General features: G+C 39.6%; 1 protein-coding gene across 1 annotated transcript; it reads left to right on the top strand.

Annotated features, from left to right (window-relative positions):
* The first annotated feature begins 2,140 nt into the window (after nucleotides 1–2,140).
* LOC127540422 (serine protease FAM111A-like) lies at nucleotides 2,141–13,149 on the top strand. Its single transcript, XM_051965121.1, has 3 exons — nucleotides 2,141–3,214; nucleotides 5,954–6,049; nucleotides 10,414–13,149. Exons 2-3 carry the CDS (start codon nucleotides 5,975–5,977, stop codon nucleotides 12,379–12,381), a joined length of 2,043 nt encoding a protein of 680 aa, XP_051821081.1. The 5' UTR covers nucleotides 2,141–3,214; nucleotides 5,954–5,974; the 3' UTR covers nucleotides 12,382–13,149.
* The last annotated feature ends 8,006 nt before the right edge of the window (nucleotides 13,150–21,155 follow it).

The raw sequence follows: 21,155 nt of genomic DNA, 5'->3' as shown, positions 1-21,155 counted from the left end.
GGGGAGCCCAGCCACACTTGCCGCGGAGAGAGGGCTTCTGGCGTAGCTCCACTGAAATCCGTCAAAAGTGTTCTCTGCAGCAGAGTCGTTTCTCTCGAGTCTAGCGCGATCAGCCAGCCAAGAGGAAAAAATGTATTCTGGAATGACTGTCTCGCCTTATATGTGAACCTTCTGAGAGAATGGGATTATGGGTTTTCTCCCATAGTGCTCTCTGACCCAAAGAGCTTTAAGGTGAGGACTCCCTTGAGTAAAGGTGGGAACACAAGCCTTGTCTTGATTAGTTCTACTTAGTACCTTGTTTCAGGTTCTGGCCAAAACAACTTCTTGTAAGATTAGATCAACTCTAATTACTTAGCAGTTAGTAAGGATTCCAACAGCTCCCCCTTTCTTTTTGTTTTAAAACATAGGGGGTTTCTGAGGGGGTACACATAAATCCATCAATATGGGCCAGAACTTTGTAACAGATATACATGGTATACATAAATCCATCAATATGGGCCAGAACTTTGTAACAGATATACATGGTATACATAAATCCATCAATATGGGAGGCATTATACATAATTTACATGAGCACATAGCAATATAACACAGACTAGTAGTAATGTAACAAATAACAAGAATCAATCTGAAAATTTACACATGTCCATAAATCCTAGAAACAGTCCAATAGGATTCCATTGTCCATTAGTTCATGTGCCAGGAATCTAATAATTCTCATGAGCACAATCAGCAACAGAATCACCCGATATTTCTTGGGTCTTCTCCTTTGTTTCAAGGGTCTGCTCCATCTTTCTGCGATGGACAAGGCGAATGCGGCTCGTAGGCACCCATCTGATTCCTTCTCCACCTGTAGAGATGCAAGCAAATCCTCTCCCCCAAGCAGTTAGCCTATCTGGTCCCTTCCATTCACCACTTTCTGGGTCTCTCCACATCACCTGGCGATTATCTAAGGATAGTGGAGCTGCTCGCACTGGACACTGCTCTTCTGGTGGGTTATAAAACCTGTCTGCTGGAGCCAGTGCATCTTTATCAAAGATTAAAAAATTAATGGTATAGAGAACTAAATTTAGAAGTTCTCTAGGGTTACCCGTGGCTCCCCCTTTCTTTTGTTTTTGGAGGAGTGTCTTAATGTCTCTGTTTCTTCTTTCTACTATTGCTTGACCTTGAGGATTGAAGGGTATGCCAGTAGTGTGTAGAATCTTATACTGTGCACAAAAGTGTTCAAAATGTTTGGAGGTATATGCCGGTCCATTATCTGTTTTTATTTCTTGTGGCACACCCATAATTGCAAATGCTTGAATGAGGAATTCAGTGACCACTCGGGCTGTCTCTTTTGCTGCTGGTATGGCAAAAGTGAATCCTGAAAAGGTGTCTACCACAACGTGGATAAAAGACAGACGACCAAAAGATTTATAATGAGTCACATCCATTTGCCAGATTTCATTGGGTCTCAAACCACGAGGGTTCTTCCCTGGAGGCAGTGTAGGAGCGTGGAAGGGAAGGCAAGCTGTATAGCTTTTCACTATGCTCCTAGCTTCTTCTCTTGTAATCCCAAACTGTAAACGCAAAACTCGAGCAGCCTGATGGTATTTAGAATGGGATTCCTGGGCCTCCTGAAATAAAGGCATACTGGCCAACATAGTTAAAAGGCTATCTGCCTTTGAATTTCCATCAAAAATAGGACCTGGAAGTCCACTATGTGAATGGACATGCAGGATATAAATCTTTCCTGGATGCTTTCTCACTTGCTCTTGAAGTTCCTTAAAGAGCTGATATATATTAGAAGCTGCAAATTTTATTTGGGCTGTGGCAATTCCAACTTTCACCTTGGTGCTGGCTAGAGACATTCAGAATGGAGCTAGAGGAAAAGACTAGTAACAAGAGCTCTGGGAACCAAGGAAAGCTGAGGCCTCTAAGAAAGCTACCCAGGCCCCAGGAAGGAGAAAATAAACGTTTGGATTTTATCAGCTGGTTGCATTTGGAGTGATTATTACTCTGAGCTGAAACTAAGGCTGCCTCCAGAAAACCTCCCCGAGAAACCTGCTGACAGAGAGAACCATTATATACAAAAGAAAAGAATACCACATGTATATATACACATACACACATATTTTGTTTTCTTTATTCTTTTCTTGGGATGGATTTCTTTTTTAGTCTGTTTTCTTTCACAACATTACTCAGAAATATCTTTTGTTTGTCTGTACACGTATAAACGATAGCAAATCATTTTTTCAGTAAGAGCAAAGAGAAGGCAGGAAAGGGAAACTTTGGAATTCAAAAAAAATTAAAGATGAATGTAAAAATATTTTTTTTATCCGTGATTGAAAAAGAGATTTAAAAATATAGAACTTGGTAGACTTCTCCTTTAAGTTCAGCAGGACAAATTTCTTCCCCAAAACTTGACTTTCAGTTCCTACTTTGTAGGGAGTTCAATAATTCCCCCCCTGGAAATTGTACCCTATAATTTGGAATATTTCATATTTTTATATTAGTGTAAATAATCCTTCATTTCTATCCAATCCTTGATTTTATTGCTATAGAATTGTACATTGAAGCTTTTACTTTAGTTTCTTTTCAGGAGATCTATGGTCCTCTGGCTTGTGGGTATAGTAAGCATATAAGGCAAAATCGGAATCGCGTGGCCAGGAAGGTCTTAGTAAAGGCAGTGACTTTTAATTTGGGGAAGGCATGGCATTTGGAGATAAGTGGCTTGACCAGGGGCACAAAGCTAGTAAGTATGAACTGTCTGAGGTCGAATTTGAATTCAGGTCCTCCTGCCTTCAGGGCTGGTGCTCTATCCACTACATTTACTTTTCAAAAAGGACCAGGGTGGGGAGTTTGGGGACTAAAACCATTCTTCCTCTCTTCCCCCCTCGGTCTTCCAGAGTCGATCCCAGACACTTCCTCTCTGCTGAGTCTGCCCAGATTTTCAGTTTCATTTACTTTTTCAGTCGACGTCATCCCTGTCTCAGAATTTTCGTGCCTGTTCACGCAAAAGGGTGGAAATTTCTCATCAACCTTTGGATGAGTTACTCCCTTGCCTCTCTCTCTTTTTCTTTCCCTCCTTTCTCCCTCTCAGCCCTTTTCCCGGAGCAGACCAGCCTGTGCGTGTCCCTTCCAGAGCCTCAGCAGCTTACCCCGAACTACTACATTTTGGGCGCCCCCGAATTCGGTTTTCTTCTGAGCCGAGACGCCGCAGAGCAAGCTTCAGGTAAGCTGTACATCCATAGTAACTATCCGTTAAGCGTTTACCGCGCTCCAGGCACGGTGCGCAGCGCGGGTAATGAGCCCGCCTTCCCTGCCAGCCTTCCCATGGAGGCCGAGTGCCTCGTTGTGGGGGAGCCCAAGGAGACGCTCCCGAGAGCCTTCCCGGTTCCGGGATCGGCCACGTAGCCCAGCGCTCCGGCCCCTTTCCGTGGGACTGGGGAGACGGCAGGGAGAAGAGCGAGATCCGGGGCAGCTGCTACCGGCCAGATGCTCCAGGTGGGAAGGCTGGGAGGGGCCTCGGAGCTCACCTGCGGCCAGAAGCAGCCACGGAGCAAGGAGCGAGCCTTTCCCCCTGCCCCTGGGGCAAGGATTCTTCACCTTTTAGAGCGAACAAGTCCCCTTTGCGTGCGTTCTGGTGCCCCCTTTACCAGAATCGTGTGCACAATATAAAATACACAGAATTACTGAAAGAAACAATCCTATTGAAAGTTTTACACACACATATGTAGTGCAATATGTCTGTGTGTATATAGAAAAGCCACATTTCCATGTTAGTCAACCTGTGAAAGAAAATAGAAAACAAAAAAAAAAAACAAACAAGAAAAATATAGGAAAGAAATGATGTGCTTTGGTCTGTATTTAGAACCATCGGGTTTTTTCTCTGGGGAGGGCGATTTTTATACGTCCTTCAGAATTATTTTGGATCCTTGTTTGGCTGAGAATCGCTAAGCCATTTACAGTCGGTCATCATCCTATATTGCTATTGCTGTATCCAGTGTTCTCTTGGTTCTGCTCATTTCACTTGGCCACAGTTTGTGCGCATCTTTCCAGGTTTCTCCGAGAGCATCCTGCTTGTCATGGCTTATGTATTCCATCACAAGTTGTTCAGTCATTGCCCATGGCCATGCTCTCAATTTGTAGTTCTTTGCCACCACTAAAACAGCTGCTAGAAATATTTTTGCACATATAAGTCCTTTTGATTTTTTTTTTCTGTTGGGGATACAGATCTAGTGACGGTATTGCTTGGTCAGAGTCTATGCAGGGTTTAATAGCCCCTTGGGCACATCTCCAGCCTGGTTTACAGAAGGGTGAAATCAGTCTACCACCATCAGTAACAGAGCATCAGTATCTCCATTTTCCCTTATCCCTTCCAAAATTTGTCACGGAGAAAAATGATTTTTCTCATATCGTGCTAATAATCAATTTTATATACCAAACCCCAAGAGAATTTTTTTTCTTCTTACTTCTTTGTGAAGAACTGGGATTACTAAGAGACATTCTCCTCAGTATTGAGTGGGACCACACCCAAGTGGAAGAACTTGATTCTGATTAAAGAGTGAAGAGAATCTAATCGAAGTAAAGTCGGGCCATAGTTCCATTCTAATAGACTGGGTAGGAAAGGGATTTTTGGGTATACGTTGCTGGAGACAAATTGAACTGAGTGCTCACAAGATTTGAATCTTGTCTCCTAAGCCCACTTCCAATTATAATTTGTCTTCACTCATTAATTGTTAGCCAGTCAGAATTGATTTCTATCCACCAGGGACCAGATCTATTCAAACATTCAGTAGGCTCCAGGGAGGTCTCTGGTTTCTTTAGAGAACTACCGAGTTCAATTTATTACTTATTTGCTAGACATCACTAAGAAGTTGATTATTAATTATGATCCATCTTACTTTTCTGTCATATTAGCTCATCTGAGAAGTATGGGATGGTAGCTTGAAGCTGCTATAATTTGAATTTTCTAATCAATAATTATTCAGAGCATTTTTCACATTACTATACATAATTTTGATTACTTTAAAAAACTGCTGTGATAGGTATGTATGTTTGTCACTATATATGCACATATATGTGTATATGTGTTTGTGTATATACACACAGATGGGTATTTCTACATACCTATAAGTGTGTGTGCATATATATATATATATATATATATATACACACACACACACAAATATACATGTATGTAATTCTGAAACATAGTTACAGAACCCAGAGTCCTCTTGTTGCGGAGTAGCCTAAGGAGATGATCGCCCAAATGTGCAATGTCCCTTCCTGAGGAGCAGGAGAAGCAAGAACAAGGAGTGGATAGGATGACCTCTAAGGTTTCTTCCAGCTTTCCAGAGATGACCCTACGACATCTGGCCAATCCCAGAACCAGAAACTTACCTAGACGATTCCCCACCAATTAGGGGTGACATTTGAAGAAAGCTTTGGTCTGGTGCTCATTCCAGTCCTCACCTGGGCATGTGTTTGGGAAGGAAAAGCTGCCCAATAGGGCACAGTCATTATGTTATCATGATAAGAGAACTCTTTTTTGATAGGCTTGCAGAGAGAAATGAATCGAGGCCAAATTATCCAAAGGATGCCTTTACAACTTAATTTTTTTCAGGACCTAGAATTTAGAGCTGGAAAATAAGCCATGTTATCCAACAAGGTTGTTTTACAATCAAAATCAGGCCCAGAGATGGACACTCATGTGACTAAAGTCACACAGCTCATAAGCATCAGAGCTCAAATTCAAACAATTCATATCCAAGGCTTAAAACTCTTAAAACAGGGTTATTCCCCACATACCCAGCTTCCTTTCTTTTTTCTCTTCAGCTCCTCTGGTTCATGCCTAGCAAATACTCTTTATCTGTTAATTAGCTGATAAAGACACCAGATTTTATTTCTCTTTCTTTATGTTCTTGTGAAAGGGACCCCATTTTTACCATCTGTTTTGTCATTAACACAGCCTTGAATTGAAAAGACAGTCATGGAGTCTGGAGGAGACAAGAAGGTACTTCAGCCCACCTCAAATGATGAGCGGAATATGTCCATGTCTAACATGGTATGTAGGTGTGATGTTGGCCTGTGTAGAGCAGCTACCAGGGCCCAGATTGTAGTGTTCTGGTTAGTTTTCTGTAGTTGCCTGGGGCAAGGAGCCAGACTCCTTTTTGTGCAACATATGGTCAACATGGACTATTCTCTCTGTGTCCTGAGTACACCCCTCACTGTTGTTCTACCTTCAAGCTTCCATTCAAAGTCATTGCACAGGTTGTCCTGAACCTGCTGAATCCCCCCCCCCCCACTCAACCTTCAAATTCCCCCTTCCCTTATAGGCTATTCCTTGCCATAGTGGTAAATGATCTCTCTCCTCAGATCTCCCAGAGACTTTGACTTACAGCTCACTGATAGCCTTGTCATCATTTAAATTAAAGTCCCCAGAATGTGTTTCAGAATCCTTCACTTCTAGATCATCCTGCATAAAGCCTGGGACTGGATTTTATTGATTTTTTTTTCTTTTTTAGGTCACACAGTGGACACTTAACAAATGTGAATTTTATATAATTCAACCAGAGATTATTTGGAGTCAGAAAGAGCTAGCTTCAAATTGGGAAGACCTGGGCTCAAGGGCTGCCTCTAAGCATATATCTATACTGGTAGACCAGGCGTGTCCCAATTGTTTAAAATACAAATTGAAGTTGATTTGCTTTTTGGATGGAGTTTCGTCATTGTGAGATCTAATATGAAGTTCCTTGCTTTATTTATGTACCTTCATGATTTTTTCCATTAGCATTTCCTGCTGTGAACCCAAATATATTTAATACAAAGGAAACAAAACAGGGCTATGGCTGGCAATATCATGATCTAAGTCTCATATCATTATTATTTCTATAACTTATATTTTTAGCACTCTCTATATTTTCCAAAGTGTCGGTTGTTCTCACGACGACCCTGTAAGGCAGAGGATTCTTGTATTATCATTGCCATTTGATGAGAAGTTAAAAAATCTAAGGGAAGTGAGGGGCCGAGAGAGGCTCGCAAAGTCACCTAGCTAATAAGTGTCAACACAGGATAATAATAATGATGATAGGAAGAAAATGAAGAGCTAGCATTTATATTGGGGTTTTAAGTTTTACAATGTATTTTATAAATATCTCATTTTAACCTTACAACAACCATGAGGAATAAATGCTATCGTTATCCTCATTTCCAGATGAATTAATGAAATATGTTTATTTTTTAGCTTATCCCTGGGACACAAACACGAAATCCAAGATAACCCCTGCTCTAAGCGATTCTAGTAGGAAGAGACAATGTATCTGGGCAGTATTAGGTCCAATTCTGAGGAAAAGGCCCCATAGTGCTTAGGATATAACAGCAAAGTAAATGCTTCATATTTTCTTTAATGTAATTAATGTCATCTAACAATATAAATATATTTTCTTTAATTTCTGTAATGTAATGATTAATGTACGTTAATCAAAGTACAGTCACCTAAGCACTCTATCCATTGGGCTTCTTCACTGTTTATATGCAGGAGTGCTACCTATCCATTTTCCTCTCTCTTTTTTGTCTTTTTTTTTAAATTTTAATAACTTTTTATTGATAGAACGCAGTCCAGGGTAATTTTTTACAGCATTATCCCTTGCATTCATTTCTGTTCTGCTTTTTCCCCTCCCTCCCTCCACCCCTTCCCCCAGATGGCAAGCATGTTGAATAGGTTACAGTATATCCTGGACACAATATATTTGTGCAGAACCGGACAGTTTTCTTGTTGCACAGGGAGAAATGAATTCAGAAGGTATAAATAACCCGGGAAGAAAAACAAAAAATGCAAGCAGTTTATATTCATTTCCCAGTGTTCTTTCTCTGGGTGTAGCTGCTTCTGTCCATCTTTGATCAATTAAGGCTCTCTTTATCGAAGAGATCCCCTTCCATCAGAATACATCCTCAAACAGTATCGTTGTTGAGATATATAATGATCTCCTGGTTCTGCTCATTTCACTCAGTATCAGTTCATGTAAGTCTCGCCAGTCCTCTCTGTATTCATCCTGCTGGTCATTCCTTACAGAACAATAATATTCCATAACTTTCATATACCACAATTTACTCAACCATTCTCCAATTGATGGGCATCCTTTCATTTTCCAGCTTCTAGCCACTACAAACAGGGCTGCCACAAACATTTTGGCACATACAGGTCCCTTTCCTTTCTTTAGTATCTCTTTGGGGTATAAGCCCAGTAGAAACACTGCTGGATCAAAGGGTATGCACAGTTTGATAACTTTTTGAGCATAGTTCCAAATTGCTCTCCAGAATGGCTGGATGTATTCACAATTCCACCAACAATGCATCAGTGTCCCTGTTTTCCCACATCCCCTCCAACATTCCCCATTATCTTTCCCTGTCATTCTAGCCAATCTGACAGGTGTGTAGTGGTATCTCAGAGTTGTCTTAATTTGCATTTCTCTGATTAATAATGATTTGGAGCATATTTTCATATGTCTATAAATAGTTTCAATTTCTTCGTCTGAGAATTGTCTGTTCATATCCTTTGACCATTTATCAGTTGGAGAATGGTTTGATTTCTTATAGATTAGAGTCAATTCTCTATATATTTTGGAAATGAGGCCTTTATCAGAACCTTTGATTGTAAAAATGTTTTCCCAGTTTATTGTTTCCCTTCTAATCTTGTTTGCATTTGTTTTGTTTGTACAAAAACTTTTCAATTTGATATAATCAAAATTTTCTATGTTGTGGTCAATAGCGATCTCTAATTCTTCTTTGGTCATAAATTCCTCCCTCTTCCACAGGTCTGCGAGGCAAACTATCTTATGCTCTTCCAATTTATTTATCATCTCATTCTTTATGCCTAGGTCATGAACCCATTTTGACCTTATCTTGGTGTACGGTATTAAGTGTGGGTCAATGTCTAGTTTCTGCCATACTGATTTCCAATTTTCCCAGCAATTTTTGTCAAATAATGCATTCTTATCCCAGAAACTGGTGTCTTTGGGTTTGTCAAACACTATATTATTAAAGTTATTGGCTGTTTTGTCCTTTGAACCTAACCTATTCCATTGATCAACTAGTCTATTTCTTAGCCAATACCAGATGGTTTTTGTAACTGCTGCTTTATAATATAATTTTAGATCTGGTACAGCTAGGCCACCTTCATTTGATTTTTTTTTCATTAATTCCCTTGAAATTCTTGACCTTTTGTTTTTCCATATGAACTTTGTTGTTATTTTTTCTAATTCATCAAAGTAGTTTTTTGGGAGTCTGATTGGTATAGCACTAAATAAGTAGTTTAATTTAGGTAGTATTGTCATCTTTATTATATTTGCTCGCCCAATCCAAGAGCATTTAATATTTTTCCAGTTGGTTAGATCAGACTTAATTTGTGTGGAAAGTGTTTTGTAGTTTTGCTCATAAAGTTTCTGATTTTCCCTTGGCAGATAGATTCCTAAATATTTTATATAATCAGTAGTTACTTTAAATGGAATTTCTTTTTGTAACTCTAACTGTTGGGTTTTGTTAGTGAAATATAAGAATGCTGATGACTTATGTGGGTTTATTTTATATCCTGCAACTTTGCTGAACATGTAGATTGTTTCTAATAACTTTTTGGTAGAATCTCTGGGGTTCTCTAAGTATACCATCATATCATCAGCAAAGAGTGATAATTTGGTTTCTTCATTGCCTATTCTTATTCCTTTAATCTCTTTCTCAGCTCTTATTGCCAAAGCTAGCATTTCTAATACAATATTAAATAGTAACGGTGATAGTGGGCAACCTTGTTTTACTCCTGATCTTATTGGAAATGGTTGCAGTTTGTCCCCGTTACATATGATGCTTACTGCTGGTTTTAAATAGATGCTACTGATTATTTTAAGGAAAAGTCCATTTATTCCTATACTCTCAAGAGTTTTTAATAGGAATGGATGTTGGATTTTATCAAATGCTTTTTCTGCATCTATTGAGATGATCATATGGTTTTTGTTAATTTGATTATTAATACGGCCAATTATATTGATAGTTTTCCTAATATTGAACCAGCCCTGCATTCCTGGTATAAATCCTACTTGATCATGATGTATTATCCTGGGGATGATTTTCTGTAGTCTTTTTGCTAATATCTTATTTAAGATTTTAGCATCAATATTCATTAGGGAGATTGGTGTATAATTTTCTTTCTCTGTTTTCAACCTACCTGGTTTAGGTATCAGTACCATGTCTGTGTCATAAAAGGAGTTTGGTAGGACTCTTTCATTCCCTATTTTTTCAAATAGTTTATAAAGCATTGCGGCTAATTGTTCTTTGAATGTTTGGTAGAATTCACATGTAAATCCATCTGGTCCTGGGGATTTTTTTTTAGGGAGTTGATTAATAGTTTGTTCTATTTCTTTCTTTTTTGTCTTTTAAAAGGTAAAACAGGAGCAACTCTTACCTTATACTGGAAAGGAGGAGCTTGGAAACAACACCTCACTATCAAGTGAGGATGGTAAATGTAATGAGCCGATTGCCACGGCAGATGTCACAGATGACACAGAAGTTGAATTTTCCATTAAGATAAGACAAAAGAATAAAAAATCAGAAGATAAATATATGGTATTTGGGAAACCCAATGATAGTGTGTATAAAATGATAATAAAGAATGAGATTGTTGAGAATGAACTGAAGAAACGACCAAAAGAGGAAATGAGAGTGTCTATAGATGAAACTAGGGAAGATGGAACGTTTACTATATATTTGAACTTAGGGATGCCCCTGAAATGTCTGCCAGAGAATTCTCATCTCCATATTACATTTTTCAATAGCAACGAGGATCAGGACGATTTACAAAAATACAACAAAACTATTGGTCAAAAATGCTTCACATTTTATATTTCTGTGACGGGGATGGAGATAAAAAAAATCATTAAACCCAAATATGATGCCCCAAAATATGACTATCTTTTGGTCTTTGGCACTGGAGGGGACACTGTAGGTGATGCCCTACGCAACGATGGCAGATTCCTTCCCTGGGTGACAGGTGACAGTTGGACATTAGTCAAAGACGAAACAAACTATCCGAATACTTACCCCATGGAAAAAGTAGCAAACCAGAAATTCAAGGTGTGTGTTCATAAAAATAAAAAAACAATAGCACATGAAAATGGAAGTGAGAAGAAGACGACTACAACAAAAAAGTGCAAACAAAAACCCCATTCAAAGGAACAGCCAGATCACCTTGATACCACCCAGGAAGGTGCACAGTCTCCCAGTGCTGATGACAAGTTTCTGAAGCCAGAGATGCTAAAGGAAGACAGGAAACGAATTCCTGCAGGATCTAAGCCAGAGCAAAGCCAGTTCTATATATTAAAAGAGTATATCTTTAAAACATATACCTTTTTCACAAGGGAGAATAACTTGATTAGTCATTTCTTTCAGACAGAGGAAGAAAAGGTTAGGGAACAAGACATTGGGTTATTTAATCTACATCAAGAAAAATATGGCAAAGTAACTGAGGATGCTACGACATCCAAAAACTTTAAAACACTTGCTACTTTACTTGATTCCATTGGGTATATATGTGTGAACTACAATGGACAAAGTGTCTCTGGTACTTGCTTTGTCTTTTGGGACAGGTACATTCTTACTTGTCGACATGTACTAGACTTGATAATTACACAAGTGGAAGAACCAAACTGGGCTCAGGCAATTAGTGAAAATTCATTTGTGACTTTCACTGATGAAAACCCTTCAGAGTCCCCAAAAAGATACACTATTGAGGCCTGGTTTGAAGTCTCAAGTATTCCTCTTGACTACGCAGTCTTACAATTGAAGGGAAATGAAATTCCTAAAGGTTTATTTAAGCAGAAGCAGAACACTGAAACGCCCCATGATGGCACAGTTTTTATTATTGGACACCCAGAAGGATGGCTGAAGAAAATTGACATCTGTATGGTGATCCCTCTGGCAGAAAGGGAAAATACATACCAGACAGTTCTCCAGGATAGGAAGAAGCCAGAATGCAATCCTACAAACTGTCCAGAAAATAAAACAAAATGTGTCCACATGTTCAGTCCCAAGAGTTTCAGAGAACACAAAGTGATGGATTCTGAAGATTTCTTGACCTACCACACCAGCTTCTTCTCTGGGTCCTCTGGCTCCCCAGTACTGGATGCATCTGGTCGCCTGGTTGCCTTACATGCTGCTGGCTTCTCATATACATATCAGCAACAGCAACAGAGCATCATTGAGTATGGCTATTCTATCAATTCCATTCATGAAGATATGGTGCACAATCATGGAAGTTGGTATAATTTATTATTTCCATACCCACAGGATGTAGAAATGGAGAGCTGTGATGATTCTCCACAAGGTTTTTGCCTTCAAGGAAGATGCCTCTGATGCTTTCTGCAATCTGAGGGAGAAGACGGTGGTTTCCCAAGACTTAAACCAGGGTCTGTGCCCCGGTACTGATTAGAGTTCTTTCATACATTCCCATTCTCATGGACACATAATTTCTCATGGAAGATTGACAACTGACATTTACATAGCACCTTAAGGGTTGCATAACCCCTTCTAGAAATTATCTTCCCTGAGCCTCACAACACTATGATGTGGGTATCTAAAACCTGAGGCTGGAAGAAATAGTAAACAGTTATAGGCTGATTGGGGTCAGAGACTGGGGTCCAAATGCCAGTTTTCTTGACTTCAAGTCAATTACCCCTCCACACCTCATGCTGCTTCTCCATTTCTGAAACAGCAAGTGGTGAAAATGCCCAACAATCCTCCTCCATGTTCCTCTGGCTCCTGGTGACGTCAAAAACTGAAGAAGACTGACAGCCCATTGGATGGACTTGCTCTGGGGCTCCATAGGTTAATAGAGACCAGATGTGGGAGGGATAAGCAGGTGTGACTGACTTATGGTCTAGATTATTGGAGGGAAGTCCTCCTCTTATCAATTTCATAACTCTCCTGAAGACCTAAATGATTGAAATATATCTGGGATACTACTGTACCTTGTGGGTTTTCTGCTGTTCTTAATTTTTACCCAGTTCAAATATTTTTCCTGTTATAAGTATTCTCAATAATATTTTTTTTTTTTACTACTTTTAGCCTGGAAGTAGTGTTTGTCAAAAGATTATGAAACAATAAAAACAATACAATACAATAGCCATTTATTGAATGCTTTTTTCATACACGTAAGAAATCATGTGTAGATTCTGTGGTACCATCTCATACCTCTCAAATTGGCTAAGCTGATAGGAAACAAAAATGATGAATGTTGGAGAGGATGTGGGGAAACTGGGACACTGATACATTGTTGGTGGAACTGTGAACAAATCCAACCAGTCTGAAGAGCAATTGGGAATTGTGTTCAAAGGGCTATGAAGCTGTGATCTAGCAGTCTTACTACTGGGTCTGTCTCAAAAAGAGCTTTAAAAAAGGGAAAGGGCCTACATATGTTTGTAGGAGCTCTTTTAGTAGTGGCAAGGAACTGAAAATTGAGTGGATGCTGTTAGGATTCTCACAAAGTGATGTCAGTTGTCTAATTTTAGCATGGTGCTTAGCAGTTCTCTAGTTCGGAGTTCACACCTTTCACACCTTTAACAGTTCACACATTAGTTTACAGACTACTGCCCCTCCTAACCCACCAGTTCAGATGAAAGTCCTCCCAGTAGTCCTTTTTCATCTTTACTCCTTTCTTGGTTTATTAGTTAAACCCCAGCTGGGCTCTCATTGCTGGCTCTGCTTTAACTTTGAATCCCCTTATTCTGTTGGAATTGCCCTGGCAGACTCAGTTTCTGGGACCATTTTCTGATCACCTGTTCTTGGGAACAACCAGAAATCATCCTTGGAAATCGCCATGGGACAGGCACCTGCCTTGTGACTTGCCTCCATGAATCTTTCCGATCCACTTCTCCAGTCCTGTAACCCCAGTTCCTTAATTAGTATTTCAGCATCCTCCAAAGATGTTGCAGTTTGGTATCAGACCTCTGAAAGTTCATGGTTTGCCTGCTTTGACTTTGTGTGCATACTTCCACACTCTTCTCAGTAATCTGGATCCTTTCTGTATCCTAGAAGCAGTGTTCCTTAGCCTGTCTGTTCTTCTGGGTGGGGATGGCTGGAGCCATTTCAAGTCCCACTCTCCCCCTCCCTAGAATCCCTTGGACAGCTGTCCTAGAAGGGCTAGCACAACAACAAGTGCCTTGAACATTGCTCCTCTCCCTACAAACAGATGCTGAGTTAAGTACACAAATGACTGCGGACCTGATTCATACTGAATTGTCCATCTCTAACTGGATTCCCTAGCTGAGATGATGCTCTAGAAGCGTAGAGGACCCGACAGACTTGCCACAGGGAGGCCTTTGTGCTGCTGTAAACAAGGAAGGCAGTTAACAACTCTGGGATAATTGGGGAAAATCTGGCTCTTGTCCATAAGAATCTTAAGTCTAGATGACCCTGGAGCAGGGTCAGGGGATGAATTGGTTTCTTTTTAATTCCTCTCCATAACTAACCACCCTTATCACATCCCTTATGGGACCATTGTTTCTCCTTCTCCTTGCCCTCCCCATAGGTTCTTGAATCTTTTAAAATCTTGTTTGCCTTATTCTCTTCCAGGTAGAGTCAGTCAAACTCATGGTGCTAAAACAGACCCTTCATGAATCTTGGGGGAAGATGATTCAATGATTTGAATATCCACCAGATAGAAGGGAATTGTGATACTTCAGTTTCTCTGCCTCAGTTCCCCTGAATTGTCATAGGTCAGTGTCCCCGAATTATTATATGATACCTTGAATAAAATATTATGGCCACGCCCCCTTTCCTTATCCCATTAAGCTCTGGTCACTCTCACATTCCAGTGAGTCATAAAACTCCAGATAGCTTATCTCAAATGTCTGGGTATCCAATAATAAAAACTGTGCCATTACAGGGTATCTCGGTGTTCTGATTCTGCTTAAATAAACCCTTAGGAATTTCATTTTCCTTCAATTTTAATACTACTTAGTCAAGAGTTATACTTGAAACTTCAAACCAGGGCTCAATGCCAATTTTGGGTGGTGACTCTAAAAAGTTTTCATCAATGAAAGTTACAAATGAGTTTTCACTAATTGTTTGGACCTATTTTCGTTCTTCTATTCCATCTATTATGCTATTTAGTACATGTCGACAAATAAGAATATACCTGTCCCAGAACACAAAGCAAGTACCCCTGACAAATTTTCCATTTTGGCTCAAATGTATATACCCAATGGAGTCAAGTAAAGTAGCAAGTGTCTTAAAGCTTTTGGATGTTATGGCATCCAGTTATTTACTGAATTTTTCTTGATATAGATTTAATTGCTTTATGCCATTTTTCAGTACTTTTTGACACATTCTTAAAGAAATGACTAATCATCGAGTTCTTTTCTTTTATGAAAGATATATATATATTTTAAGATGTTCTCTCCAAAAAAAATAGATCTTGCCTTTCTCTGGCTTAGATCCTGAAGGAATTAGTTCCATGGCTCCCTTTGGCATCTCTGGCTTTGAAAGCTCTCCATCAACACTGATAGACTGTGTTCCCTCCCGATGGTACCAAAGTAATCTATCTGTTCCTTTGAACTGGATTTTTGTTGCAAGGTCATTTTTTTCCTTGTGTTCTGCTGCTGGTTTTTTATATTTATCAGCACATACCTCAAACTCTTGCTTTGGTATTTTTTCCACTTGGGTAGTTTTCACATGTTTGATTTTGTCTTTGACTAGTGTCCAACTGTTTTCTGTTGCCCATGAGAGAAATCTATTATCATCGCATAGGACATTATATATAGGTTCTCCTTTCATGCCATAGATCCAAACATTGCCACCTTCTTTGTGAAGATAATTGGATTTCAAGATTTTTAGTGTTTTTCTCTCCAACATAGAAAAACTAATTGGGAATTTGTTGTATTGCAAATCATTCTGATTCTTTTCACTTTTAATAAAAGTATTATGGAAATGGGAATTTTTTGGCAGACACTTCAAGGCAATCTCTCAGTTCACATATATCCTAGAAATTTCATCTATAGACAGTCTCATCTTTTCTGGTCGTTCCTTCAGAGCATTCTGGACAGCCTTGTTCTTCATCAGAATGATATATGTGTTATCATTGAATTCCCCATATACCTTACAAATAATGACTCTTGAATGCTTGTACTTTTGGGCTATCTCAATGATAAATTAAACTCCATCTGTTAGTTGTTCTGTGACAACCTGTTCAACATATTTTCTGCTTGCCCTTAGTATTAAAGTGTCATTTCCAAGCCACTTTTTTCCAGTTGGTTGAATAAAAAGATACTCCTGTTTTACCTTTTAAAAGGAAAAAAATTATCTTCAGGGCAGAGCCAAGATAACTGAAAGAAGCTAGGAAGTTGCCTGAACCCTCCCTAGTTTTTTTTTTCATAAACAACATTAAATCAAGTCTAAAAACGGATTGTGCACTGACAGAACATTCAAAAAGATAGAATGAAAAAATTTATGCTTTGGCACTCGCTCCAGTCCTCACTAGCACATGTGTCTGGGGAGAAGAAGCTGCCTAACAGGGCACAGCCAGTATGTTATTATGATAAAATAACTCCTTTATGATGATTGCAGAGAGAAATGAATCAGGGTTAAGTTATCTAAAGGATGCCTTTACAACTTAATTTTTTTCAGAACATAGAATTTAGAGCTGGAAAATAGGCCATGTTAACCAACAAGGTCACTTTACAATTAAAATCAGACCCAGACATGGACACTCATTTAATTAAAGTCACACAGCTCATAAGTATCAGAGCTCAAATTCAAACAATTCATACCCAAGCCTTAAGACTCTTCCCCACATACCCAACTTCCTTTCTTTTCTTCCTTCAGCTCCTATGGTTCATGTCTAGCAGATACTCTCTAATAGTTGTTAATTTATTGATAAAGACACCAGATTTTATTCCTCTTTCTTTAAGTTCTTGTGAAAGAGACCCCATTCTTACCATCTGTTTTGTCATTAACAGTCTTGAATTGAAAAGAAAGTCATGGAGTCTGGAGGAGACAAGAAGTTACTTCAGCCCACTTCAAATAATGAACAGAATATGTCCATGAGTGCCAAACCAAAGCCTTCTTTAAACTATACCTCTAATTGGTGAGGAGTAGTCTAGATTATTTGCTGGTTCTGGGATTGGTCAGAGGTCATAGGGTCATATCTGGAAAGCTAGAAGAAACTTTAGAGGTTATTCTATCCACTCCTTGTTCTTGCTTCTCCTGCTCCCTAGGAAGGGACATTGTATATATATATCAACAATTTTCATGAAAAGTGATCAATGTTATCTATTATAATATGCACAAAATAACTCTGAGCTGTATCCCATATCTCTCAGATTAGTTAATATGACAGAAAAGGAAAAAAAAGTTATTAGTAATCAATTTATTATGACTAGCAAATGATCAGTAAATTGAACTCAGTGGTTCTCTCAAAAACCAAAGACCTTCTTTGGAGAATACTGAATGCTTAGTTAGATTTAACAATGGAGATTGTCTCTGATAGATAGAAATAAACTTTGATTGGTTACTAATTAATTATTCAATGAATATCATAATGAGAGGTTGGCTTGTGAAACATAGCACAGATCATGTGAGAAGTCAGATTATTCTGCCTCCAGCAATCTATATAAAAGAATCTATTTCTCAATCTTAGCAGAGCTGTGGGCCTTAGATTAGATTCTTTTCAAACTCTCCCCATTGGATGGGGTCCCACCCAATATTGAGGAGGATGTCTCTGTCATCCCTGTCCTCCACAAGGAAGTAAAATTTTTTTTAAAAATTCTTCTTTGGATTTAATTTATAAATTGGTTTTTAAAATTATAAGTAATACTTTTTCTGAATGACAAGTGATGTAAGGGATGAGGGAAAATAGAGACATTAATGCCATGTTGGTAAAGTAGTGAAGTGGTATGGCCAGCTGGAACTCTGCTCCATGGGCCATAAAACCATACACACTCTGAGCAATACCACTACTGGATATTATCTGCAAAAATTAAAATATCAAAAATTTAAGAAGGGCTTGTGCGTATAAAAAATATTTAAAGTTGCTCTTTTGGTGGTGGCAAAGAATTAGGAATTGAGGGGATATCCATCAGCTGGGAAATGGTTGAACAAGTTGTGGTATATGATTGTGATGGAATATTATTGTGTTATAAGGTATGACAAAGCAGGATCATCTCCGCTAAACCTGGAAAGACATGCAGGAACTCTTGCAGAGGGAAATGAACAGACTCAGGAGAACATTGTATACAGTAATTGCAACATTGTGCAATGATCAGCTATGATAGACTTAGCTATTTTCAGCAACACAATGATCTAAGATAATTCTAAAGACCCTGTTATGAAAATTTCTGTCCATCTCCAGAGAAAGAACTGAGTCTGAATGCAGATTGAACCATATTTTTCTTTCTTTTGAATGTGTGTGTGTGTGTGTGTGTGTGTATTTTCTTCCACAATATTACTAATTTGGGAATGTTTTGCAAAAAAAAAAAGTGTGTGTTTGGGTGCATGTGTGTATGTAAACTTTCAATATAATTGTTTCCTTTTGTAATCCGATGTAGGTTATATTGTGCTTTTAAGCACCTGATTCTGGAAAAGGGGCCTTAAATTTCACCAGAACGCACCCAAAGGGGACCTGATCTAAAAGGTGAAGAATCCTTGCCCCAGGGGCAGGGGGAAAGGCCCGCTCCTTGCTCCGTGGCTGGTTCTGGTGGCAGGTGAGGTCTGAGACCCCTCCCAACCTCCCCTCTGGAGTATCTGACCGGTAGCAGCTGCCCCGGATCTCGCTCCTCTCCCCGCCGCCTCCCCAGTCCCACGGAAGGGGGCCGGAGCGCTAGGCTACGTGTGCAATCCCCGAGCCGGGAAGGATCTCGGGAGCGATGCGGCCGATCGTCTCCTTGGGCTCCCCCACAAGGAGGCACTCGGGCTCCCCAACAAGGAGGCACTCGGCCTCCATCGGAAGGCTTGCAGCGAAGGCGGGCACATTACCAGCGTTTTGCACCTTGCCTGGAGCACAGCAAACGCTTGTTTACCTGAAGCTTGCTCCACAGAGTCTCCGCTCAGAAGAAAATCGAATTCGGGGGATGAATTCGCTTGGGCTCAGCCCCTAAGACTCTGGAAGAGTCAATCCGCATCCCGGCCTGCTCCGGGACAAGGGCTGAGAGGGAGAAAGGCGGGAAAGAAAAAGAAAGAGAGGCGAGGGAGTGACTCATCCTACCTGTGGTAAGGAAATTCCCCACCGTTTGTGAAGAGGTGGTGGGTGCGCAGTTCTGGGAAACACACGGGCTCCAAAGTCCCTGTCCAGTATCCTCTTATGCTTCTTATCCCATTCTAGTTCTCATCCTCAGTCCGTCCCATAGTTCCTCTTTGTCTTAGGTCACATTTATTGCCTTTATTCCAGGAAGTATCGTGAGCTGGGGGAAAGGCAGAGGGGGTAACATCTTCCTTTGACACTCAGTAGCTCTGCGATCTTGGGCAGGTCACGTCTCCAAGTCTCCCTTTCCAGCTTCACCCCAGCAGTATTTCCAGGAACTTAGAAAGCCATCTCTGAACATCATTCATTTGTGTGGTTTGACACCAGCCACTGATGTCACAGATGGAAAATGCAAATGGTGGTTAATGGAAAGAGCCTACAAATAATTCAGCGAGGGCGATTTACTCGGGTTCCCTGCTAGTAAGTATCCAAGGCAGCATTCAAACTGGCTTTTTCTGATTCCAAGTCCAGCAGTCTCTCTATTCCATCATCTTCATTCCAACAGGAGAAAGTCTGAGAAAGTTCTGAATTGGTTCTTTTTCTCTAGATCTATATGTGGTTTTTTTTTTTCAATGAAAAGAATCAGTTAATTTCTACTACTCATTTTAATCCTACATTTAGTGGCAGATACCTCTTAAATTGAGTGCTTATGGGAGCAATCCTCCTCCATTTGAGGTGGTAGGATGGACAATTCTGGGAAACACGTAGGCTCGGTTCTGAGGGCAGATCAGTGAGAGAGAGAGAGAGCGGGAGTCTCTTTTGGTAGGCAGAGAGATGAGAGAGAAGAGCAACGATCTGAGCCCTAGATTTCCTCTCCACTAGGATCCTATGGAAACTCTTCACCCTTTCCCTTTTGAAAAGTCATTGTCTTTGATAAGACCTTCCTGGGCATCTAAGATCAGATCTGGATTCAGATCCTGTCTTCTATTTTTATTAACCATAGACAATTCAGAGGAATATAGACCTCCTAAAAACAAACAAACAAAAACAATACATAAAACTAAATCTTAAATATACAATTGTATGAATATAAAAACAAGATTTCTAAAGAAATGAAGGATCATCTATGGAAATAGAAAACATTCTAATTTACAAAAAGCCAAATAGAGATCTTAAACAATCTAGTTTCAGGGGGAAAAGATTGAACTAGCTACAAAGTGTTTACCAAAAAAAAAAGGGGTGGGAAAATGAGGAAGAAACCTTGTCCAGATGGTCTTAAAGGAGAAGTCTACCAATGTTTAGTTTTTAAATACTTTTTCCAATTGCATGTAAAAAATATTTTAAAATTGCAATTAAAAATTTTGAGTTCCAAATTTTCTCCTATTCCCCTTCTCCCCTCGTTAAAAAGCAACCAATATTATATAAGTTATACATATGTGTAGTCATGCAAAGCATATTTCTCAGTAATGTTGTGTGAGAAAACAGACCCAAAAAACCCCACAAGAAAAAAAAAAAGTATGTTTTGTCTGCAGATTCGTTTGGTTCTTCTGTTGACAATGGATAGCATTTTTCAGCATAAGTCCTTTGGAATCCTCTTGAATGATTTTATTGCTGAGAACTGCAAAGTCATTCATAGCTGATCATTTTACAATCCTTTTACTTTATGGAATGTTTGTAATGCTGGAGAAACTGAGGCAAGATAGAGATTAGGTTTTTAATATTTTAATAGTGGTGAATTTGGGCTAGCAAAACCTAGCCAGTGGAATGGGACTCTTGTCTCAAAGCATCCAGAAGCAAACGATTACTTCCAGAGACTTTTACAGGGCTCCAGCTATCAGGGGAACCAAAGCAAGGCGGGACCGAACATTGGGTGAGAGGTAATTTCAGGAAAGGATCATAATTCAATTCTGACTGGTTAGGGGTCAAGAAGGAGGTCAAGGCAGGAGACAGGAGT

Source organism: Antechinus flavipes, chromosome 6 (genome assembly GCF_016432865.1).
Source record: "Antechinus flavipes isolate AdamAnt ecotype Samford, QLD, Australia chromosome 6, AdamAnt_v2, whole genome shotgun sequence".
NCBI lineage: Eukaryota > Metazoa > Chordata > Mammalia > Dasyuromorphia > Dasyuridae > Antechinus > Antechinus flavipes.
Note: the sequence above shows the minus strand (reverse complement) of the source record. Positions and strands in the feature narration are given on the sequence as shown.

What these genes read in the sequence shown, in the direction of transcription:
- LOC127540422 (XM_051965121.1), top strand. Translation starts at nt 5,975, where the DNA reads ATGGAGTCTGGAGGAGACAAGAAGGTACTTCAGCCCACCTCAAATGAT. An exon ending in ATATGTCCATGTCTAACATG is followed by an intron (nt 6,050 to 10,413) that starts GTATGTAGGTGT and finishes GTCTTTTAAAAG; the next exon opens with GTAAAACAGGAGCAACTCTT.